The sequence below is a fragment of the Cebus imitator genome, unplaced genomic scaffold (assembly GCF_001604975.1).
Source record: "Cebus imitator isolate Cc_AM_T3 unplaced genomic scaffold, Cebus_imitator-1.0 Scaffold0, whole genome shotgun sequence".
NCBI classification, from domain to species: domain Eukaryota; kingdom Metazoa; phylum Chordata; class Mammalia; order Primates; family Cebidae; genus Cebus; species Cebus imitator.
Window position 1 is genome coordinate 11,063,862 of NW_016107315.1, and position 25,106 is coordinate 11,088,967.

The 25,106-nt window shown below is 45.1% G+C and overlaps 2 protein-coding genes across 2 annotated transcripts in view; one reads left to right on the top strand and one right to left on the bottom strand.

The window, feature by feature from the left end:
* Positions 1-16,189, bottom strand: part of KRBOX1 (KRAB box domain containing 1) — a 53,200-nt gene extending 37,011 nt beyond the window's left edge. Inside the window, exons 1-2 of the mRNA XM_037736784.1 lie at positions 16,079-16,189; positions 15,391-15,934 (exon numbers count right to left, since the gene is read on the bottom strand). Of these exons, the coding sequence (XP_037592712.1) occupies positions 15,391-15,934; positions 16,079-16,189 (655 nt within the window). The remainder of the gene's footprint in view (positions 1-15,390; positions 15,935-16,078) is intronic.
* A 5,928-nt stretch (positions 16,190-22,117) lies between these two features.
* On the top strand, positions 22,118-24,270 carry CYP8B1 (cytochrome P450 family 8 subfamily B member 1). The gene has a single exon (XM_017522649.2). The coding sequence runs from the start codon at positions 22,231-22,233 to the stop codon at positions 23,734-23,736; it is 1,506 nt and encodes a 501-aa protein (XP_017378138.1). The 5' UTR covers positions 22,118-22,230; the 3' UTR covers positions 23,737-24,270.
* Positions 24,271-25,106: the final 836 nt, after the last annotated feature.

The following is a 25,106-nucleotide window of genomic DNA, read 5'->3' on the forward strand; positions in this document are numbered from 1 at the left end:
TTTTGGCTTACAGAATAAAAGAATGAATAAATGTTGAACCAACTTTTCAGTTGAAGAAAGTAAGGCCCAAAGAGAGAAAATGGCTTACCTAACATCACACAACATGCCAGGAAATTACATTATTTTAAAAGTTGTGAAAATAAAAGACTACTCAAATGAAAACAAAGACAATTATTCAGAACTTGCTACATATGAAAAGTCAGCCCTCATCATCTGCATTCAGCAGACTGAAAGGCAGAAGAGTGGGGGAAGCGTCATAGTGGAAAAAAGGAATGGCTTCAGGCATTCCCTTAATGGAAGTTGTTGGCATGGGAAAATTACAGGTGGGCTAACTAGAAGCAGGACATCTTATGTGAGCCAAAATCATGCCACTGCACACCAGCCTAGACAACAGAGCAAGACTCTATCTCAAAAAAAAAAAAAAAAAAAGATACAATAAGCCATTTTTAGACTCATACGATGTATTTACACAGACAGCAAAAGGAAGAGTAGCCAAATAGGCCAGCTCCCCGGGTCCTCGTCCTACATGCTAAAAAGAATGCCATGAAACAAAAGGAAGCTGGATGACTGCAATGTGCATTGTAAGATACCCCATTTCTGAGGAGCCAATTTTAGACTGCAACACTGCTGCAGTCTAAAACTGGCTCCTCAGAAATGGGGTATCCTACAACGTACATTGGATTGAGTGATGAACTTATGTGGTGGCTCATGTTCTTGAGAATTCTTAACCATATGTATGATAGGTTGGCAGGTACAACTGTGGACCTGGGAGGACCCACCCTACTCAGGTTATAACTGTTGACTGTAACACTACTTCCTTCTGGGGGAACAAAGTCTCATGCTTCATCAGAATCTCAGAGGCAATGAAAAACTGTCTCATGACAGCCTCCTACAGGAGACACGGAAGGGAGTGAGGGATGACCTTGTAAAGCTCCTCTTATCCTCTTGTGTTCTGGAGGATCACGAGACAACATGCTAAGACTTAGAATAGTTACTGTTCATGCCTTTGCCTGTGTGGCCTATGTAGATATATGCAAGATTGCCAGGGTACCATGGCAGAGTCATTCCCCTACAACTCTACCTCCCAACCTATCACACATATGGTTAAGAATTCTCAGGAGCATAAGCTGCCACATAAGTTCATCAGATACTCTAATTAATTGTACTGATAAAGGCTTAGACTGGATCCATTCCATTTCTCTTAGGCAACATTAAATCAGAGTAACTAAGATTACAAGTCCCTGTAGTTTAATCAGGCCCACTGGCTGGTAGACAGGTTCCCAATCCAGATCGAAGTCAGTTAATAGGGCTGAATGCAGGTGAGGCAAGAGGTGTTGGTAATGGCACATATCATGCCTGAGCTAACCAGCAGGAAATCCAAAACAATACAATTGTCCACTGTCAGTCATGCTAGAGAATTTAGAACAATAGGTGGTCTGCAAAAAATGTACAAAACAGTCCAGTGATAACAGAATGACGCTAAAGGAAATAATATAAATTTTCAGAAAGTTAACTTTGTTATGTTGTATCTTAGTGAGGCTTTGGGAAGATTCTGAAAGTTTTAAAATTAAGATTGTTTGTTGTCCAGTGGTCAAGTTGATAGTGATAGCAGAAGTCTAGGTTAAATCGGCCAGATATCCTGCAGATAGTAGCTAAGATAAATTAATGGGCCTTCCTTCTGAAACCACCTTTGCAAAAATTATAACTGAGAAAATTATGACAGTGGAAGAGATCTGAACTAACCGACTCCCTCTTGCTTTTAACCTCCAAGCTGTCATTGTTCATTCCTGGGCAGAGGCCAAACTAACTTTGGGAGGAACTTAGTTTATAATTTAACTTTGAAACAAAGACGGTAACAGCCCTTTCCCAAAACAAATCCCCTTCCTGCCCGGAGAGGAGACTGCCCTTGCAGGACTAACGAATTAGCCACGAGATTAGAAATTATGGTTTAAGAGTCATGCAGCTGGAGGCTGGAGGATTCTGAACTTCCCTAAATTGCTCCTGGGGATAATATCACGCTTGTAAAACCTCAGATCAGTGCTTGAGATGTTTTGCAGACCCTGCACTCAGTGGATCAGCTGGCACCACCCAGATCAGTAAACTGGCTCATCTGGCATTGGGGCCTCCACCCAGGAACTGACTCAACACAAGAGGACAGCTTCAACTCCCTATGATTTCATCTCTGACCCGACCAATCAGGACGTTCCACTTTCCAACCCTCTACCCACCAAATAATCTTTTAAAACCCCAACCCCTGAGTTTTCAGGGAGACTGGTTTAAGTTGTAATAAAAACTCCAGTCTTCCATACACTGGCTCTGCATGAATTCTCTGCCCTTTCTGTATTACAGTTACCATGTCTTGACAAATCAGCTCTGTCTAGGCGGCAGGCAAGGCAAACCTGTTGGGCGGTTACATCTCTGCCCCTGACAACCCAGAGTCTAAGGTGTTCTCTTCTTACCAACCAGGGTTGTTGTTCCTCTCTTTCCACAGCTACGCGATCAATATGACTAGTCCCTGCAACAATCACTCCACCTATTTCCCAACTCTCCTGTGTCTTACCCACACCATACACTCAGATTCATCCCTAATTAGTTCAGTAGTTCCTTTCTTATATAACTCATAGCATCCCAGAATGTCTCCCAACCTCTGACATGTGGGCCATGCCAAGACCACCTTAGGAGTTGTCCTCTCATATTTATGATTTATGATCACTATAATCATTATCTGTAATTGCTCAAATCCAATTATCACAGCTGGGTGGCAACGCGCGCGCGCACACACACACACACACACACACACACACACACACACACACACGGTATCAGTCTCCCGCCCCTGGCTCTTATTTCCTACTGTCAAACTGCAACAGTTCAGTTTCCCAGGGTTAAGCAAAGGAGGGGGAAAAAATAGAGAAAAATTAATTATGTGGTTATGTCTCTTGTAGTCAGGGCCTTCTCCCACTCCTGGACTTTGCGAAAGTGTTACTGGCAGTGAGTCCGCAATAACTGGTGAATCCGCACTGATCCCAAACGTTGTCTTCTCAGAGGAGAGATTTCAACTGACACACTGAGGCAGGTTTTAAAGCAGAGGCAAAGGATTATTAAAAGAAGCAAAGCACACTTGGAAGAGGGCCAAATGGGGAACTTGTGAGATCAAGTGTCCCACTCAGCCCTTAGCTTGGACATTTTTTTTTTTTTTTTGAGACAGGGTTTTGCTCTTGTTGCCCAGGCTGGAGTGCAGTGGTGCAATCTCGGCTCCCTGCAACTTCTGCCTCCCGGGTTCAAGCGATTCTCCTGCCTCAACCTCCTGAGTAGCTGGGATCATCGGCACCTGCCACTATGCCCAGCTAATATTTGTATTTTTAGTAGAGATGGGTTTTCACCATGTTGGCCAGGCTGATCTTGAACACCTGATCTCAAGTAACCCACCCGCCTCAGCCTCCCAATGTGCTGAGACTCCAGGCATGAGCCACCATGCCTGGCCCAAGAGGAGGCTTCTATTGAAACATTTTTTTGGTGTGTGCCTATTGGCCATTCTAGGTTGCAGGTTTCCTCAGTGCTCCATCTGTGAGATATGAGAGGCAAAAAGAAAACCCAGAGAGCTCACTGCTATGTTGTTCCTCAAGTCCCAAAGTCCCTAGCCAGTCCACTTTCTTCTTTCAACATTTCAGAATTTTCTTATGTTTCTGTGTTGTATAATCTCCAGAGTTTCATAGTTGTAAGAAGAAAGACTAGCAAGAAGTAGGAATATGCCATCTTGTCTAGAGTCAGAAATTGGCACAAAACATTTTCCAAAAACCTTACAGGGTGGTGACATTAGTGAAAATGGCAGAATAAGGACCTCTAAAAGTTTTCTCTTCTAAAAAAAAGTGAGTAGAAAACTAGCAAAAAAGAATTGTCAGAATCAACTTTTTCAGGAGATTCTAGAAGTTAACCTCAGGCTTATAGCAACCTAGAGATCATTTATTCAAGAAAACAGCTGAATCTTGGTAGAAGCAACAAGTTTTGTGGTGTTTTAACTTGCCCTATTCCCATCCCCCGTCTCCAGTTTTGCAGTATCCTTGAACAGCAACAACCCACAATCATAGTGAAAATCAGCAACCTGGCAGCCACCAAAGGAGGAAGATGTGGTTGGAGTTCCTTCAAAACCTTATTCCTGGAGAACTGTCATTATTTGACCTGTCTAGTGGTTCCCTGGAAAACCCCACTTGCAAGGCTATCTTTATTTGACCCAACTTGGAGCTCACTCAGTGCAAAAGGCTTTTTCATGAGGGAGTCAGTCAAAAACGTTTAGGGTTAATTGTTCCATTTTGCAGCTGCCTAAGGTGATGGATAAAAATTGGAACAAATCACAGGCTAATGAAAGAGCTTAAAAGGAAAACCTGGAGAATGAGATGTACATAGAGGCTTTGAACGGCTCTGACATATTCCTAGTGTGGGAAGTAGAAAAGTTCCTTTTTAAAGTTTCCTATTTAAATAAATAAATAAATAAATCACAAATGTGCTAATAACTCTGTTAAGCCCTATCCTATGTAGCTGTTACATATGCCATGCATAAAGGCACATAATACATTCTGTATCCTTGTACTTTAACCAAATATCTTTGCTGGACATGCTCACAGGCATGTCCCAGCTCTCCATTGCTTTTACCTGTTTAGAAAAGTTTTAAGTTGTTAGCCAATCGGGTTTTAGTTCAGTGTGAGGTCTGGCTTCAGCCAACAGAGATCAAACACAGCAGTAAGGATGCCCCCAAATGCGTAAGGAATAAATTTGTGTGTTTTCCTCTATTCATTGTACTCTCGTGGCATGATGACTAGTGAGGGTACCCCTCCTGCAGTCCAGGAAGTAAAAATTGCATTGCTAAAAGATCCTTTGTTTCAGTGCTAATTTTTCTTTGTGGCACCAAGCATCTATTTCCAACATCTAGGAATATAGATGTCCACATATATGCATAGAGCTGTGCGTATGTCCAGGAAAGATATGAGAAAGCTTTAAGATCTCACCTCTGGCTGACCCTGAGGGTCTGTGCAAGCAGAAAGTGAACTCCAGGACAGAGTTGTCAAACACCTGGCTGAATGCTGAGGGTGTACCTAAACATGCATATATGGAAGTGGCACAAAGCTTTTTAAATTGAGAAAGAAAAGAGCTGTCAACCCAGATTTCTATGCCCAGTGAAAATATCCTTCTGGAACAAAGATGAAATCAAGATATTCTCAGATTGAGGTGATAACCTACAGATCACATTTGGCAGGCTTCCAAATTAAACACCTGGGGAAGGTCTTGTGATTCATGGCTAAATCCTGTTTCAGAGTAAACAATCTTGTGAATTCCCAAATTTTATTATTAGTTTCTCAAACTGTTGATGTACTGATTAATATGTAACCTGCTGACGTGGAAAAGGACAATGATTTTTTTTTTTTCCCCTAAACCAAGTCTTGCTCTGTCGCCCGGGCTGGAGTGCAGTGATGCAATCTCAGCTCACTGCAACCTCCGCCTCCCAGGTTCAAGCGATTCTTCTGCCTCAGCCTCCTAAGTAGCTGGGACTACAGGCATGGTTCACCATGCCCTGCTAATTTTTGTATTTTTAGTAGAGACAGGGTTTCACCATGTTAGTCAGGCTTGTCTCAAACTCCTGACTTTGTGATCCACCCACCTTGGCCTCCCAAAGTTCTGGGATTACAGGCATGAGCCACCGTGCCCAGCCAATGATTTGTTTTTGAATCATGAAGTTTTCCTGATTTGTTTCTAAATCATGAAGTTTTACTGATTGCCTTGCACATAAAACATTTTAGCCTGTATATTGTCATCTGTAGACAGTGATTGTAACCTCTATATTATACTCTCCAACAAAAAAGGACAATGCCTATTATGGGTAGTACCCTCAATAGGAAGGTAGGGTACCTATATAGCCTATTGACTCCTATGTAGGTCCAATATCCCAAACTGTTGCTCCAGAGTTCCCTTTATGACTCAATTGTGTGGCTGGCAGTTCAGTCCCGACCCATCACAAGCCCAAAATAGCAGAGCCACAGGAACAGAATAATTTCAAGGCTTTGTTCCTGACACTCCCATTTGGCTGCCCCAGCTATGGCACAAGCAGGCCCAGGTACTGCTTGTCCTGCTCCTCCGGAAGTCGCAGAAGGAGAGCCATGGCAGCAGCATGGAGCTAACTCTCCAAATGCGCAGAGTGCAAAAGCTATGGGGGCATAGCTAGATCATTAAATTTTAAATGCCCCAGATAGCCTCAGGGCCCAGGCAGAGGTGTGCCATAGGGGCAGGGCCACCACAGAGAGCCCCCACTAGGGGAGTGCCCAGTGAATATGGGATCAGGGCTGCCCCCAATATCCTAGACTGGTTGAGCCCCAGCATGCAACTATATCTAGAAACACCACAGTCAGAAGACTCTAACCCATGAGAGCTACTTTGTGAGCTGCATTCAGCAAAGCTCTGGAGCAAGGCTGCCTGGAGCCTTGGGGACCCATTCCCCACCCTAATGTGTCCAGAAGTGGGGACATAGAGTCAAAGAAGATTATTCTCCAGTCTTAAGATTTAATGTTGTTTTCCCTGTTGGGTTTTGGACTTACTTGGGGCCTGTTATCCTTTCCTTCTTTCCTACTTCTCCCTTTCAGAATGGGGCTATTTATCCTATGCTTGTCCCACCATTGTATTGTAAACTAAAAATAAAATTCAATGGCCCACAACTGACCGAATGGACCATCTCTTGGCCAAGAGAATCACAGAGTAACCTTGAAAACTGAGTTCTTGGCCATAATCAGTCTCACCTCATTATACCCATTCCCTTGCTAATCACAATTAGGCTTTCTTCCCTAAAAGTAAACAGAAACCAGACCTTTCAAAATCTTCCACCACTGATATCAACCAATGCCATTACTCCTTTTTTGACTGATAAAAAACCACCAACCATGGAGTGGTTCAGGCCATTCTATGGAAAATGCATAGTAAGGGTGAAGCACATCCTCTGCTTCACATTTTGACATCAGAGAACCAAAAACTTCACCTTCAGATCATGTTAATGCTGCCATTTTTGAATATGGGTCCCATGGAGAAGCATGAAGCTCAATTGTGCATGCGCACATGCCTCCTCAAAACTACTCATCACACTTTCTATAGCTTATTGAATATGTATATTTGACTATCTTGCTCAGCATAAATTCCTATTCCCTTTCCCCTCCCTCAAAGTATCTGTTTCTGGCTTCTGGGTGGAGGCTATGCCTCCCAGCCAGTCAGAATGGCCACCTTGTAAGCTGCAATCCTTTATGAGAAATAAAGGTTTCCTTTCCAAATGTATGAACTTCATCATTCTTCAGTTGACAGTATTTTAAAAGCACATAACTTGTTCAATTTCACAGGCTTACAGCTGGAGGAAATTTTGCCTCAGGATGAATCACACCTTGCAATCTCACTCATATTGGATTTAGATGAGAGTCTGGACTCTAGACTTTTGAGTTGGTGCAGAGGCCAAGGCAGGAGGACCACTTGAAGCCAGGAGTTCAAGACCAGCCTGGGCAATATAGTGGGACCCTGTCTCTATAAAAAAAATTTTTTTAATGAAAAAAAAAAAAAAACTTATGGAGCTATTGGAATGGAATGAATGTATTTTGCCTGTGAGATGGATGTGAATGTTGTGGGGCCAGGGGCAGATTTCTACGGTCTGACTCTGTCCTTCCAAAATTCATGTTGAAACTTAATCTTTTTTTTTTTTTTGAGACAAAGTCTCACTCTGGTGCCCATGCTGGAGTATAGTGGTGCAACTTTGGCTCACTGCAACCTCTGCCTCCTGGGCTCAAGCGATTCTCCTGCCTCAGTCTCCCTAATAGCTGAGATTACAGGCACACAGCACCAGGCCCGGCTATATTTTGTATTTTTGGTAGAGACAGGGTTTCACCATGTTGGCCAGGCTGTTCTCAAACTCCTGGTCCCAAGTGATTCACCCAGCTCAGCCTCCCTATGATTTCTGCTGTTTTGGAGTGGAGTGTTTTATATTTATCTGTTAAGTAATTGGCTATTGCATTGTTCAAATTCTCTATTTTCTTACTTATATCCTCTGTCCAAATGATCTATCCATTATTGGAAATGAGGTAAATAAGTTTCCAACTATTATCATAAAAATGTATTTATCCCATCAATTCTGTCAATTTTTGCTTTATGTATTTTGAGAGTCTATTATTAGGTGTGTAATGTTTATAGTTGTTTATGTCTGGTAGAGGACTTTTGGCCCCGTTCCCCAGCCATGTGGAAAGGGCCTAATTCCCGAAAAGGAAGGCCCTTCCTCCCCCACAGGAAGGGTCCCTTATCTCACTCTATCCTGGCCCGGCCCAAGACCAGCAACCTAGCCAATTACTACCTGCCAGGTCAGCTCTCCTACCGCCCCAGGCCCTCTGTCCCTATAAAGTCAACCGAACAAAGAAAGCGCGCGCGATTCATCCCCGTCCGCCTGAGTCGCCCGGAGATCCCAATAAAGTCGGTACCGGCCACCACGCGTCCTGCCTCATGTCTACTGGGGGCCTGCCTCCGTGGGTTGGGGTCCCACAACCAGGGGTCGCACAGTTTAACTTGTCTGCTGTATGGAACATTTTATTAATAGATTAAAACTGCCATGGCAAAATTATAACTGATACAGTGAAACAGATCTGACCTAACCAACTCCATCTTCGTTCTAACCTTGCTCTTGTTCATTCCTGAGCATGGGCTGAACTAACTTTGGAAGAAACTTAGTTTATAGTTTAAAACAAAGATAATAAAGCCCTTTCCCAAAACAAACCTCCTTCTTGCCTGGGGACTAGACTGCCTTCATAGGACTATCGAATTAGCCACAAGATTAGAAATTATGGTTTAGGGCCAGGCGCAGTGGCTCATGGCTGTAATCCTAGCACTTTGAGAGGCTGAGGCAGGCAAATCACCTGAAGTCAGGATTTCAAGACCAGCCTGGCCAACATGGTGAAACCCCATCTCTACTAAAAATACAAAAATTAGCCAAGCATGGTAGCAGGTGCCTGTAATCCCAGCTATTTGAGAGGCTGAAGCAGGAGAATTGCTTGAACCCGAGCAGCAGAGGTTGCAATGAGCCGAGATTGCACCACTGCACTCCAGCCTGGGTGACAAGAGTGGGATTCCGTCTCAAAAAAACAAAAAAAGAATGAAAGAAGGAAGGAAGGAAGGAAGGAAGGAAGGAAGGAAGGAAGGAAGGAAGGAAGGGAGGAAGGAAGGAAGGAGGGAAGGAAGAAAGAAAGAAAAGAAAAGAAATTATGGTTTAGGAGTCACAAAGCTGGAGGCTACAAGATTCTGACCCTCCCCAAATTGCTCCTGAGAATAAAATCATTGTTGTAAAACCTAAGACCAGTGCTTCAGATATTTTGCAGACCTTGCACTTGATGAATCAGCTGGCATCACCCAGATCGATAAACTGGCTCAGCTTTGACTGATAAAAAACCGCCAACCTGGGTGTTGTGGCCGCCAACCAGGAACTGACTCAGCGCAAGGATTCAAATAGATCCCAGAGTTACAAAATAGTCACTTTAGACAGTTCTGCCAGTACAACGCTCCCTAAGTGGTTGAGATGGATTCTTGGTGCTTCCTCTTCCACCAACTTCTCTGCTCAGAAGTCCTCAGTAGTTCTCCACTGCCTGTCAAATGAGATCCATGCCTCAGATGAATTCAAGACACCCAGATAGGCACCAAGCCATCTTCCAGCTATTTGCCAGATCCTATTGCACAACTGTCACAAGGATGATAGTGATCGACAGGAAGGTGACATCATACACGGGCAAAGGATACTACTCCAGTCTCTTCATGGAAAGTCAAGCTTTCCTGGCCCTCAAATTCCCCGTGAAGGTGCATTATTGCTGAAGATACTGCTTGATTGCAGTGGAATGCAGAGGAAGTTCAACCAAGTATTTTACAAAGTTCTCCTTGCCTTGGGTTGCAGGGCGTGGGGGAACTTACACTATCCAAGCTACTCTAGAAACCATGGCATTAAGATCACATCGTTCACACTTGCAAATGCATTGGTCCCCTCTTATCTGCAATTTCACTTTCTGTGGTTTCAGTTATCCACAGTCAGTCATGGTCTGAAAATATTAAATGGAAAATTCCAAAAATAATTCATAAGTTTTAAATTGCATACCGTTTTGAGTAGTGTTATGAAATCTCACACCATCCTGCTTCATCCCACTGTAAACCAAAAGTATCTGAGAAAGGACTTAATCAATTCTGAAGTTTATTTTGCCAAGGTTAAGGACACACCCAGAAGACAGGTCTGTGTCTTTTTCCAAAGGTGATGTTGAAGTGTTCAATATTTAAAGGGGAAAAGCAGGCTGCAGGGGAAAGAGAGGTCATTACTGAATCCACATGTTACGAGAGAAAAGAAGTAGATAGGGGAATATTTAATTATGTATTCATCTCACTCTAAGTAAATCTGCAGCTTACATAAGATAAGGTGAACATGCAGTAGCTACCTGTGGAGATTTTTACCTTTTATTTGTAGCTATCCCCTTAGGAACAAAAGGAAAGGCAGCTTCTTGCATGACTCAGCTTTTCGCTTGACTTTTTCCTTTCGGCATAGTGAATTGGGTCCCAAGTTGTTATTTTCCTTTCACATCACCCAGCTCGTGGATTATTCCTTTGTCTAGCATATCCATGCGGTATATACTACCTGACCATTAGTCACTTGATACCTGTCACAGTCATCATATTGACAGATCACAAGAAGGGTGAGTACAGTACAATAAAGTAGTTTTAGAGACAGACCACATTCACCACATGACTTGTATTACAGCATATTGTTAAAATAGTTCTATTTTATTATGAATTATTTTTGTAAATCTCTTACTGTGCCTAATTTATAAGTTAAGCTTTATCATGGGTATGGGTGTGTGTGTGTGTGTGTGTGTGTGTGTGTGTGTGTAGGAAAATGTATAGTATATATAGAGTTCATTACTATCCATGGTTTTAGGCATCCACTGGGGATCTTGGAAAGTATCCCCTGCAGACAAGGTGGGACTACTGTAACTATTAACAACCCTAATATTTTCTTGAGGGTTTGGTGTGCACGTGGATTGAAGGTCAGTTTCCTGGATATCATGTTCATTGGAGTTCTAGGCTTCAGGCCAGCCTAAGTTGTACCTCCACTGATATATCAGATGAACTGGGCTTTCTTCTTTAAGCATATCTCACCAGCTCTTTAGATGCCTTTCTCTATAGAGTTGATAGAAATGAGACAGCCAAATGCTGCTCAGGTCATTGTGTACAGGGGGTTGCCTAAACATGCCCACGGTGAAAAATTCTGTCCCTTAATGCATGTGCAGTAAGAGAAATAAATCAATGTAGAGTGGCTCAGACTAAGGGCCTACCTGTGCACTGGGAGAATGGGGTGTAGCCACCAGGAATTCACACCTTATGCAGTGGGGAGAAGCCTGGCCTCCTCAGCTGTTGTGTGGGGGGCCTGGTATTCAATCTGTGAGGTGGAAGCCTGTTGGCAAGACCCCCTTTTTTTTTTGCTGAGAGTTTCCTTTCAATAAACTCTACTCTCCTCACCTTTCAATGTGTCCATGTGCCTAATTTTTCCTGGTCATGAGACAAAAACTCAGATTTTAGCTGAACTAAGAAGCGAAAAATCCTCATCAGTATTTGCCTGAAATACCTTACCTTTCCATTCACAACCTGATCCTATATATCCTTACTAGCCCAACTCAAATGGCTTATTTTTTATAAACCCCTTTCTGACCCTGTTCCCTTTCCCCAACAAAATGCAACACTGCTCTCAGAATCCACTGGCATTTGGCTCATACTGCTTTAGTTTGTACATTTGATATTAAGCAGTTATCCCATTTAATCAATGAGATCCTTGAAGGATGATTTAAAACTCCAATCGATCTTTATCTCCCTAAGACTAAGATACTACCTTGCATATGCTAAGCCTGCATCAAATTACTTATTGATATGAACTATGGAACTGCATATGGACAACTTGTTTCTCTAGTTCAAATTTCTCCCATTTTAGGTTTCTCTGACCCACTTAGCAGTAAAGCTGGCACAAACAAACTGGCTGTATTAAATATTTGGCTCTACCACTTAATAAATGTGTGCCCAAGGGAGAGTTCCTCTCACCTCTGAGCCCCAGTGTTCTCAACTCAAAAATAAGACTGAATGCCTGAAACAGTAATCAGAGATGGAATTGGAGAATTATTTGTCCATTCAACAAACATTTATAGAGCATTTACTATGTGCCAGGCAATGTGCTAAGTCTTGAGGATACAGCAATGGACAAGACATAGTCCTTGATTTTAAAGAGTTTACTGTGGTGCCACCACACACTGACTCAGGAAAGCTGATTGTCACAGATAGCAACTGTCTGGGGCTGGTGGTGTAGGTGGTAAAGGAATTTACCAAGACAGCTGTAGGTAAAGCTGAGGCAGCCTCCTGTGTAGCTGGGATTACAGGTGTGCACCACCACAACCAGCTAATTTTTGTATTTTCAGTAGAGATGAGGTTCACCATGTTGGCCAGGCTGGTCTCAAGCTCCTGACTTCAGATGATCCACCCACCTCAGCCTCCCAAAGTGCTAAGATTATAGGTGCAAGCCACTATGCCCAGACGAAAATTGACTTTACAGAGAATAAACAAAGACACTAGATCATTTCACATAATGATATATGTTTTGATGAAACTAAAATAGGGTAATGATACAAAGTAACTTTAAAAGAGACTACTTTACATACAGCAGTTAGGGATGGCCTTTTTATAAGTTGAAATCTGAGTTGAGACATGAATAATTTAAAGAAACCAAGCAAGACATATGGCACATGCCTGCAGTCCCACCTACTTGGGAGGCTGAGATAGGCAGATTGCCTGAGGCCAAGAGTTGGAGGCCAGCCTGGACAACGTAGTGAGATCTTATCTCTAAAGAAATGAATAAATTAAAAAAAAACAGTTGTACTAGTCTGTTTTCACAGTGCTTCTAAAGACATACCCGAGACTGGGTAATTTACAAAGAAAAAAGAGTTTAATGGACTCACAGTTTCACGCAGCTAGGGAGGCCTCACAATCATGGTAGAAGGCAAAAGGCACATCTTACATGGTGGCAGATGAGAGAATAAGAACAAAGCAAAAGGGGTTTCCCCTTACAAAGCCATCAGATCTCGTGAGAATTACTACCATGAGAACAGTAGGGGGGAACTTCCCCATGATTCAATGATCTCCCACTGGGTTCCTCCCACAACATGTGGGAATTATGGGAGTACAATTCAAGATGAGATTTGGATGGGGACACAGCCAAACCACACCAGTCATGCAAAAAGTTAAGGAAAGAACATTTCAGGCAGAAAGAACAAGGAAAAAGGACTTAAGGAAGGCCCTAGACTGGCACTATGGCAGTGGATGAAGAGCTCAAGTTCTGAGGTAAACAGACTGATTAGACTCCTGGCTGTATCACTTGCTAGTGGTGCAACTCTAGACAAGTTACTAGCCCTTGAAATCTCAATTTTCTCCTCTATTAAATGAGGGCATTATTGCTTCATATGGTTGCTGCATAAAATCACTAACATAGCAAATCTGAGACCAAAAAAAGGCCTGCTTGCAAGGTAGGCCCCTGGCTAGTATCTGGGAACTTCACTTTCAAAGTGCATCCAGTCAACATTTAATCAATGAGAGTAGTTCATTATACCTTGACTATTTGTAAAAACATGATTTATAATGAACTTCTGGTTTCCTTCTAGGAGTCTGGAATTTTGGTACATGCTAGGCAGAAGGTGTCTCCATGACCAGTCCCCCAATAAAAACCCTGGGCACTGACTAATTGCTGTGGTTCCCTGGGTAGAAACATGGCCCATATGTTGCTGCATTTTCATTGCTGGGAGGAGTAGGCTTTGTGTGATCTCTCATGGCAGGGAGAAAGAACTCGGAAACCTGCACATAAGATTCCTCCAGACTCCACCTATGTCTTTTTCCCTTATGATCTGGTTATGTATCCCACCAAATGGACAGGCAGAGAATACTGGCTCTTCCTCAGGCAGAGGCTGGCTTGCTCCTGGGAATTCAGCCCATGTGGGTGCCCTCCCCACCATCCCAAGGGGCTGGGGACCAGCAATCCAGCTGTAATCAATCTTAGTCATGATTACAACTGTATTCTGAGTCCCTTGAGTTCTTCTACAGAATCTCTGAGTGTGGGAATGGTCTTAGGGAGAACCCACAAGGATTGATATAAGCATTAAACAGCAAAATATGTGAATTTAGTGTAATACTTAGCTCAAGGTAAGTCCTCAAAATAAGAATGGTGATGGTCTTGGTGGCGATGAGAATGATCAGCATAGAGCCATTCACTGGCTAGAAGCTCAACGCCAATCATTCCAATTCCCACCCTATCCCTCCACCCTCTCACACTATATTCCCTCATATCATCTCTTGGCAAATTAGTGAATGCACAACCCAATACCTTTATAACAGCTTCTCACTGCTGGCAAGTACCTCGAATTCAGTATCTCCTGTTTTGGCACATCAGAATAAAGGCCCAGAAGGGTAAAACAAAATGTTCTGGGTCATGCCATGAATTGGCAGAGTTGGGACAAGAACCCAGGTTTGCCTTTTATGTCCTACACTGGCTTTACTGCAACCTGGCATGTGTGATGCAGGCTAGGAGTTAGCATAGTGAACTTTGAACCAGGCTGTCAAGAACCCAGGCTGCCATGGAGAGGGTTCCTTCCCCTCCGGGAAAACAGAAGGAACCTGGAAAGCTAGAAAGAAAAAGGAAACATAAATAAGCCCTAAGTGAAACGATTATTACCTGCTTTAAAGGCAGAGTGAAATAGTTTCTCCCCTGTATTTCCATTTCGATGGTACTGCTTACTGCTGGGGGTGAGGCAGTGAACAAGAGGTGACACATACTTAGGGAACAGCCAGTACCATCCAGAGTTAGAAAAGTGGGCAAACAAGACTTAGGGGAGGTCTGATGCATCCGGACTGGAGAACCCCAGTAAAGGAACCACAGCAGATAAACAGAATCCTCAAGTCAGCGTCCAGTTGCTCAAAATTCTGGGCCATCTATTGAATCAGAAGTCATGACATCGTACGGGAACACAGACCCACTAGGGCCCAGTGTGAAAAACTCAGTTCGCTGTCCTGCCCACCATGGAAGGTGCGAATAAGATTAGCAATAAAGGAGTACCCCAAAACGCTGCAGGACAACCAAAACGATGCTCTTGCAGGGCTTACGCCGTGAAAACTCCCAGGGGCGTGAGCAGAGTGGTGGTGATGGGCTCAGCACGCGAGTGGGAAACAGCTGCGATGGGGAAAGAAGAAACAGCGCTCTTGGCGCGTCCTCCCCGCGGCCCGGACCCTCGCCCTTACTGATGGCTCTACCGCCGAACTGACACACACCGCGCCCGGACGTAAACAGGACGCGAAGTCCCGCAGGGCGACCGCCAGAGGTCAGCAACGCGCAGCCCGCGCTGCGCCTCCCGGAGGTCGCCGAGGCTGCGGGACCGGAAGTGCATCCGCGCCTTTCCCGAGGGCCTCTCTGGCCGGCTGAAGGCCGCCTCCGTGTGTCGTTGGTCCTATCTGGCCCCCTCGCCCACCATCGTGACCTCGCCCCAGCCCCCTGACAGATCCCAGAACTGAGGGGCGAAGAGGGGGCGTGCCGCCCGCTTCTGAGTTGGCTCTGAGTTGCTGGGTTGCTGGTTTGCAGGTCTCCAGCCCCTGGGGAGGGAGAGGAGGGCAGTCGCTTGGGCCGACTCCCCAGGGACAAGCCAGCCTCCGCCCGAGGAAGTGCCCGTATTCCCTGCCTGTCCATCCGGCAGCCCTGCGTGGCCCCCGTGGGCTGGCCCTGGACACAAGCGTGGCTGGGCCGGCTGGCATCAGAGGGGTTCAGTGCCAGCGGATGTGTCAAAATCCGAGCGTGCACAGAGCCCGCCAGCTCTGCACCCTGTGAAGACTTCTCCGCTTCTGCAACTCCGCAGGCTCATTGGCCCCAGGGTGGGCATGCTCTCGGTACCTTGGGACCACCCTGCTGCAACCCCTGACAGCACCCGCTCTTCTGCTGCTAGCACCTCCACCACACACAACACACTGACTGGGTCTTGTGGTCCTCCAGGCCTCCGCTGAATAAGTGTGGCCTTCCCGACCCACACATCCCTTCATGCTCTGCTCTTCCTTGCAGCATTGTCACAATTACAGCCATACCGCGAAAATATTGCGGGTTGAGTTTCAGACCTCCCCAGTAAAGTCAGTGGCACGAACTTTGTTTCCCAGGAAATATAAAAGTTATGTTGAGACTATACACAATTAAGTGTGCAAAAGCATTATATCTAAAATATATATATATACACCTTAATTTTTAAAAAAATCTTTATTGCTAAAAAATGCTAATAATCATTTGAACCTTCAGCGATTCCTATCGTCACCCTGGACTGATGAGGTTGGTGGTTGCTGAGGGCTGGGGTGGCTATGGCAATTTCTTAAAATAAGACAGTCAAGGTTGCCACACCAGTTGACTTCCTTTTAGGAAAGATTTCTCTCTGTAGCATGCAATGCTGTTTGATAGCATTTTGCAGACAGTAGAACTTTTTTTGAAAATTGGAATCCGTCCTCTCAAACTCTACTGCTGCTTTATTAACTAAGTTTATGTAATATTCTAAATTCTTTGTTATCGTTTCAACAGTGTTCCCAGCATCTTCACCAGGAGTAGTTTCCATCTCAAGAAACCACTTTCTTAGCTCATCCATAAGAAGCTAGTCCTCATCCATTTAAGTTCAATCAGGAGAATGGAGCAATTCAGTCACATCTTCCACCTCTACTTCTAATTCGAATTCTGTGCTTCCACCCATCTGCAGTGACTTCCTCCACTGAAGGTTTGAACCCCTCAAAGTCATCCATGAGAGTTGGAATCAACCTCTTTCAAACTCTTGTTCATGTTGATATGTTAACTCCCTCTCAGGAATCACAAATGTTCTTAGTTGCTCTAAAATGGTGAATCCTTTCCATAAGGTTTTCAACTTACTTTGCCCAGATCCATTAGAGGAATCACCGTCTATCACAGCTATAGCTTTATGAAATGTATTTCTGAAATAGTAAGACTGAAAAGTTGAAATTACTCCTTGATCCATGGGTTGCAGAATGGATATTGTGCTAGCAGGCATGAAAACAACATTTATCTCCTTGAACATCTTCATCAGAGGTCTTGGGTGACCAGCTGCTTTGTTAATGAATAGTAATACATTGAAAGGGATCTTTTGGCTGGGCACAGTGGCTCACACCTGTAATCCCAGCACTTTGGGAAGCCGAGGCAGGCAGATCACGAGGTCAGGAGTTCGAGAGCAGCCTGACCAACATGGTGAAAGCCGGTCTCTACTAAAAATGCAAAAAAATTAGCTGGGCATGGTGGCACACGCCTATAATCCCAGCTACTTGGGAGGCTGAGGCAGGGAAATTGCTTGAACTAGGGAGGTGGAGGTTGCAGTGAGCTGAGCTCACACCACTGCACTCCAGCCTGGGTGACAGAGCAAGACTCCGTCTCAAAAAGCAAAAAAATGAAAATAAAAGGAATCTTTTTTTCTGAACAGTGGGTCTCGGCAATGGGCCTAAAATATTAAGTAAACCATGCTGCAAACAGATGTGCTGCCATCCAGGCTTTGTTTTGTTTGTTTGTTTGTTTGTTTGTTTGTTTGTTTGTTTGTTTTGAAAGAGGGTCTCATTATGTTGCCCAGGCTAGAGTGCAGTGACATGATCTTAGCTCACTGCAGCCTCAACCTCCCAGGCTCAGGTGATCCTCCCATACCAGAGTCCCAAGTAGCTGGGACCACAGGCATGTACTGCCATACCCAGCTAATTTTTGTAATTTTTGTAGAGACAGGGTTTCACCACATTACCCAGGCTGGGCTCCAACCCATGGGCTCAAGCTATCCACCTGCTTTAGCCTTCTAAACTGCTGGGATTACAGGCATGAGCCACCACAACTTGCCTTGTTATTTGTAGAGTAGAGGCAGAGTAGATTTAGCATAATTCTGAAGGGCCCTAGGATTTTCAGAATGATCATGAGCATTGGCTTCAACTGAAAGTTACCAGCTACATTAGCCCCTAACAAGAGAGTCATCCTACCCTTTGAGGCTTTGAAGCCAGGCATTGGCTTTGCTCTAGAGAAGTCCTTAGATAATCTCTTCTTCAAATGTAAGGCTGTTTGAGCTACATTAAAAATCTGTTGTTTGGTGTAGCCACCTCCATCAATTATCTTAGCTACCTCTTTTGGATTACGTCTGCGGCTTCTTCATCAACACTTGCTGCTCCATCTTGCACTTCTATGTTACAGAGATGGCTTCCTTCCTTAAACCTCATGAACCAACCTCTGCTACCTTCAAGCTTTTCTCCAGCTGCTTCCTCATCACTTCCAGCCTTCATAGAAGTGAGGAGAGTTAAGACCTTGCTCTGGGTTAGGCTTTGGCTAAGGGAATGTTGTAGCTGGTTTGATCTATGTAGGCCACTAAAACTTTCTTCACATCAGCAATAAAGCTGTTTTTCTTGTATTTATGTTTTCACTAGAGCAACACTTTTAATTTCCTTCAAGAACTTTTCTTTTACATTTACAACTTGGATAACTGCATAGTGCAACGAACTTAGATTTCAGCCTATCTTGGCCTTCCTCACTAAGCTTAATCATTTCTAGCTTGTGACGTAAAGTAAAATTTAAAGTGATTTAAGGTACAGATCTTCCTTTCACTTGAACACTTAGATGCCATTGTAGGGTTATTAATTGGCCTAATTTCAACATTGCAGTGTCTCAAGAAATAGGAAAGCCCAAGGAGCAATAGACAGAGGGGAGAACAGCTGGTCAGTGGAACAGTCAGAAAACACACAACATTTACCAATTAAGTTTACATTGTATATGGGCCCAGTTCATGGTGCCCCAAAACAATTACAATACTAACAGATCACCATAACAGCTATAATGATAATAATGAAAAAAATTGAAATATTGTGAGAATGACGAAATGTGACACAGAGACACAAAGTGAGCACATACTGCTGGAAAAATGGCACCAACAGACTTGCTCGATGCAGGGTTGCCACAAACCCTCAATTTGTCAAAAACACAGTATCTGTGAGGTGCAATAAAGCAAAGCACAGTAAAATGAGAAATACGTGTATAACTACCTTGGAGACCACAAACTGCAAGAGGGCAGGGACTGTGTCTATCTCATTCATGATTGTAATCCCAGATCTTAGCAATATTTCTGCCAGTTAGTGCCCAATAAATATGTAGTGAATGGATAGATGGGGCATCTCCAAGGAAGGAGGGAATGAATGGATGAGCATGGGTTAATGAATGAGGTAAGAATGAATATGAAATAAGGATTCATCCATTAAAAACTAGGGGACAAGTTTCAGTTCATTGGATTTGGCCCACAGACAGTTTTGTGACTGAATTCTAAGGATGAGGAGAGTTGAGGATACCAAGTACTTTGGTTTCCCTGAGCAATGAAAGAGTGATTCTGGGAAGCAGAGTGTGGACAGTTCCAACTCCCTGCCAAGGGGAAGCTCATAGGTAAGGAAGCTCACCCCAGAGAGGATATGGAGGTTCCATACCATTTTGTCTGAAGAGCCTAAGTCACTGTTTTCAGGTCGTTAGGAAGTTAAAGAGTAATTTGGAGATTATCAGAACTGACTGAATTGAGTTTGAACCTCGCCTATTGCAACAGTGGGCCAGGCTGCTTGCCTAACACCTTGGCATCAATGGTACAGCTTTCTCTTTCTTGAGCTGCTGGCAGGAACCTGGCCTTACAGGTCTCAGAAAGCCCTTAGTCAATGACCCTGATCTTATCTCAGGGTCCCAAGCCAGGGCAGCTGTCAGAGAGGGTCCCCACTGCATTCTGCACCTAGATCCTCATTGTGAAATGAAGTGATTGGGGGAGGTCCCTATTGTCTCTGACGTTTTACAATTCCAGGATTCTGTCTTCTTGTCAGAGAAGTGTATAGGCAAAGCAGTCGGGCAGGTGAGATGTCTCCACGTGAGAGGCTCGGAGATTGAGGGCTAAGCCTCTGCTTGAAGACTCCTCATCTAGGAAGCTCTATGGGCCCCCTGAGATGAATTCATTCACGCTAATACTAAAGAAGAAAATCAAATAATAACAATAATAGTCAAAAAAAAACCTCGTAATTTGTAGTTGCTATAAAGTAAATTTTGCTGTGTTATATGTTGTAATATCTCCCCAGCTCTGTTTAAGGTAGAATATTAAACTGCCTTCCTGCAAATCATTTAACCTATATCTATCCTCCCCACATACTCAGCAAAGTTCCCAGGCATCTAGAAATTCCTGTTTTTCTTTCTGACCAGCTGCAAAGTCACAGGGCGGATAGAAACTGCAGAATGTTGTAACTGGGGCATGGGAACAGGTTGCAGGGGCGTCCCAAAGGGCGCTCACTGTTCCCTGATCAGATGTGTTTTTCCCAGGTCCTTGGGCTCTCACTCACGCAAGAATGGGTAGGAGACCCTGGCGGCATAGTGATATTGTTAAAATAGATATCGGACACAAAGGGCTTTGCAGAAAAGTGATTTATTATGCAGAGAGAGAGAAAGAGAAATATATATACAGAGAGAGGGCTCCCACGCCGCGTGGGAGGGGATCCTAGAGAGGGAAATCCATATAGGTAAGGGAGTAGAGGGGATTTTAACCCCGGAGTTACTCCTGCCCCATTCAAGTTCTCGTCCAGTGAGAGGAGCTTTTCCAAACTTCCTCTGAAGTTATTGACCTTTAACTCTGATGCTGGATTGGCTGCCTGACTTGCAATAGAGCCCCTCTTTCCAAGGATTTTGGCAGGCTTTCTAAACAAAGGAAGCTCACCTGGGCAGTCTACCTAGGCTGCATGTGCAAAAGTTAGACAAAGAACTCTAGGCTCCTGGAGAGGGAGGTGGATGGAGGTATGGCACCGGGAAGTTCTTGCCTTTGAAACCACGCCCCTTGTGGACTTGGGAAGAGAAGTTAACACAGTCCCTCAATGCGGTTATCAAAATGCTAGTTTTCAAATGTAAAGTACATCACAAGACATGTCACAAGCTAATTAACCCTTATTTGTTCTGGTGTCTGTACCTGCTGTGTCATCCTAGGTGCATAAAAAATGCCCCATTTTCTTTGTCCTTTGCTCAGAATTAGGAAGCAATTCTGCTGAGCCCATGATCACTTTAAATAAAATCCTCCTTCAACCCCATCAGATTCTCCAGATCTCTCATTTCCCACTACAATATACCCCCAGATGGAGTCAACACCCTCTCCACCAGCTCAGCCTTCTCAGCATCTAAAGCTTCAGCATTGATGCCCCTTTTCTTTGGGTTAAGAGTCAGAGCTCTTGTGGAAGGGCATATATTCATTCTTTACTTGCCTTTGACTGTGTACTCTACACATGGAGATAGGAGCAGACATGACTTCAATAAGGCCATGCCCCCTTGGCAAGCATCTTTGAGACCAGAGAGGAAGACAGACTTGGAAAAGGATGAGGAGATAAGCATGGGGCTGCTATGGGGCCCAGGGAAGCAGGCAGAGGTAAAAGAGAAGGTTCAGGATACTAACTGACATGCATGGACCACTAACATGAACCAGGGACTATTCTAAGTGCTTTTCAGGTTTTATCACTTTTTGCCTCACAACAGCACCTATGAGGCACTATAATTATACCCACTTAACAGGATTCACAGATGAAGGAATGGAGGCACAGTGAAGTCACGTAACTTGACCAAGGGGGCCAACTAGGAATGGCGTTTGTTGAGTCTTTCAAGAATGAGGAAAGAGTGGATGTGAAATTTTGTGTTTGATGCATTTCTACTGAATGAACTGGCAAATAAATAAACGCATGAGTAAATGAGGGTATAACTAGTCAACCACAGGGGTGGGAGTGGGCTCAAGGCAGGCTGAGAGAGAAGGTGCCAGAGCTGAGTCTGAAAAGGTCAGAGCAAAGCAGGAAGCTAGTGAGCAGCTGTGATAGCTGGAGGCCTGTCTGAGCTTTCTCGTAGTTACCTCCTCCTCCCCCATGTGACCAGAGTCAGCCAATTATTACGTACAGGGAACATTTTGCTTCCAAATACTGTCTCGCTACGGTTATTTACCATAACTCGCAGCCACAGGGCAAGGTCCAGGTCCTCAGACCTTTACATCCTGGACTTTCCAAGTCCTCCCAAAGCTCTCTGGCACGTAGGGAACAGTGTGTGTCAAGAGCTTCATCTGCAGCAGCATAGCCATGGTGCTCTGGGGTCCAGTGCTGGGAGCTCTGCTGGTGGTCTTTGTAGGATACCTTTGCCTGCCAGGGATACTTCGACAACGCAGGCCCTGGGAACCCCCTCTGGACAAGGGCACCATGCCCTGGCTTGGCCATGCCATGGCTTTCCGGAAGAATATGTTTGAATTTCTGAAGCGCATGAGGACCAAGCATGGAGATGTGTTCACAGTGCAGCTAGGGGGCCAGTACTTCACCTTCGTCATGGACCCCCTCTCTTTTGGTCACATCCTCAAGGATGCACGGAGAAAACTAGATTTTGTTGAATATGCAAAAAAACTGGTGCTGAAGGTATTTGGATACCGTTCAGTGCAAGGGGACAACGAGATGATACACTCAGCCAGTACCAAGCATCTGATGGGGGATGGCTTGAAGGATCTTAATGAGGTCATGCTGGACAGCCTGTCCTTTGTAATACTGAAGTCCAAAGGCCGGAGTCTGGATGCCAGTTGCTGGCATGAGGACAGCCTCTTTGACTTCTGCTATTACATCTTGTTCACAGCTGGCTACCTGAGCTTGTTCGGCTACACGAAGGACAAGGAGCAGGACCTGCTACAGGCAGGAAAGTTATTCAAGGAGTTCCGAAAGTTTGACCTTCTTTTCCCCAGGTTTGTCTACTCCCTGCTGTGGCCTCGGGAGTGGCTAGAAGTGGGCCGACTCCAGCGTCTCTTTCACAAGATGCTCTCTGTGAGACACAGCCAGGAGAAGGATGGCATCAGCAACTGGCTGTGCAACATGCTTCAGTTTCTGAGGGAGCAGGGAGTCCCCTCAGCTATGCAGGACAAGTTCAACTTCATGATGCTCTGGGCCTCCCAGGGAAACACGGGGCCTGCCTCTTTCTGGACCCTCTTGTTCCTCCTGAAACACCCAGAAGCCATTCGGGCTGTGAGGGAGGAAGCCACCCGGGTCCTGGGCGAGGCCAGGCTGGAGACCAAGCAGCCCTTTGCCTTCAAACTCAGCGCCCTGCAACACACCCCAGTCCTGGACAGTGTGGTGGAGGAGACACTGCGGCTGAGGGCTGCACCCACCCTCCTCAGGATGGTTCATGAAGACTATACCCTGAAGATGGCCAGTGGGCAGGAATATCTGATCCGCCATGGAGACATCCTGGCCCTCTTTCCCTACCTCTCCGTGCACTTGGACGCTGACATCCACCCTGAGCCCACTGTCTTCAAGTACGATCGCTTCCTCAACCCTGATGGCAGCCGGAAAGTGGACTTCTTCAAGGCAGGCAAGAAGACCCACCACTACACCATGCCCTGGGGTTCGGGTGTTTCCATCTGCCCTGGGAGGTTCTTTGCACTCAGTGAGGTGAAGCTCTTTATCCTGCTTATGGTCACACACTTTGACTTAGAGTTGGTGGACCCTGATGCACCAGTGCCCCACGTGGACCCGAAACGCTGGGGCTTTGGCATGATGCAGCCCATCCACGACGTGCGCTTCCGCCACCGCCTGCATCCAACAGCGTGAGCTCGGCCAAGCCAGCTGCAAAACTGGCCAGAGGGATTCTATTGGGTCTCTCACCACTTCTCACCCCTCTGCAGCCCCAAGCCCCCACTGACCACCCCTCCCTCTAGTTCTGCGTCACTCCTACCTCTGTTCTCCCTGTCCTCGCTCTCTCCCTGCCTAGTCATCTGACAGGCTTATCAGTCCCTCTTTAAAATACCATCTCTCAGAGTGGGTTCTGCTGACCCATCCTCTCACAGGAAGTCCAGTGGAAGGGGGGGTGCCTGTGGGCAGCTTGGCTTGGGAGATGATGCCTGCCTTGGGAAGTCCTGTAGGACAGAAGCTGGTTCCTCCCAGACAGGAGTAACATGGCATCTTGCAAACGTCAGCCTCCACCCTCCCAACCTTGCTTTATTTTTTTCAGCAACACTTATTCTACATCCTATGGAATTCAGGTTCTAGAACAGTGCTATCCAATAGAAATATGACACAAGCTACATGTATAGTGGGTTCTTTGGGGTGTCTGTTTGTTTTGAGACAGAGTCTCACCCTGTGCCTCAGACTGGAGTGCAGTGGTGCTGCTCCCTGCAACCTCCACCTCCCGGGTTCAAGCGATTCTCCTGCCTCAGCCTCCCGAGTAACTGGGATGTCAGGTACATGCCACCTCACCCAGCTAATTTAGTTTCCTAGCAAACACACTTTTTAAAAGTAAAATGAAACAATTCATTTTTATAATATACTCTACTTAATCCAATATATCCAAAATATTAGCATTTCAACATGATCACGATTGAAGATTGTAACAAAATAGTTTTGACATTCCCTTTCCACCCGGTCTTCAACATCTAGTATGTAGTGTCCTCTTGCAGCTCTTCTCAGCCCAGACTAGCCACATTCCAAGTGCTCAAGGGCCATGTGTGCCCTATTGGATAGCACAGGTCTAGAGAAATGATGCCTTTTGTTTTGTTTTGGTTTGGTTTGGTTTTTTTTGAGACAGAGTCTCGCTCTGTTGCTCAGGCTGCAGTGCAGTGGTGTGATCTTGGCTCACTGCAACCTCTGCCTCCTGGGTTCAGATAATTCTCCTGCCTCAGCCTCCTGAGTAGCTGGGACTACAGGTGTGCACCACCACACCTGGCTAGTTTCTGTATTTTTAGTAGAGATGAGGTTTCACCATGTGGACCAGGCTAGTCTTGACCTCCTGACCTAAGGTGATCCACCCTCCTCAGCCTCCCAAAGCTCCGGGATTACAGGCATGAGCCATTGCACCCAGCCAGGATGTCTTTAACATAGGAATTATTCAAGATCCCTCCTCAGTGCCCATGTCTCCCCCACCCCAGGGTGATCTGAACCCTCCCTTGGTTTCCATGATCATTGCTGAACTCAAAGCTTTCCCC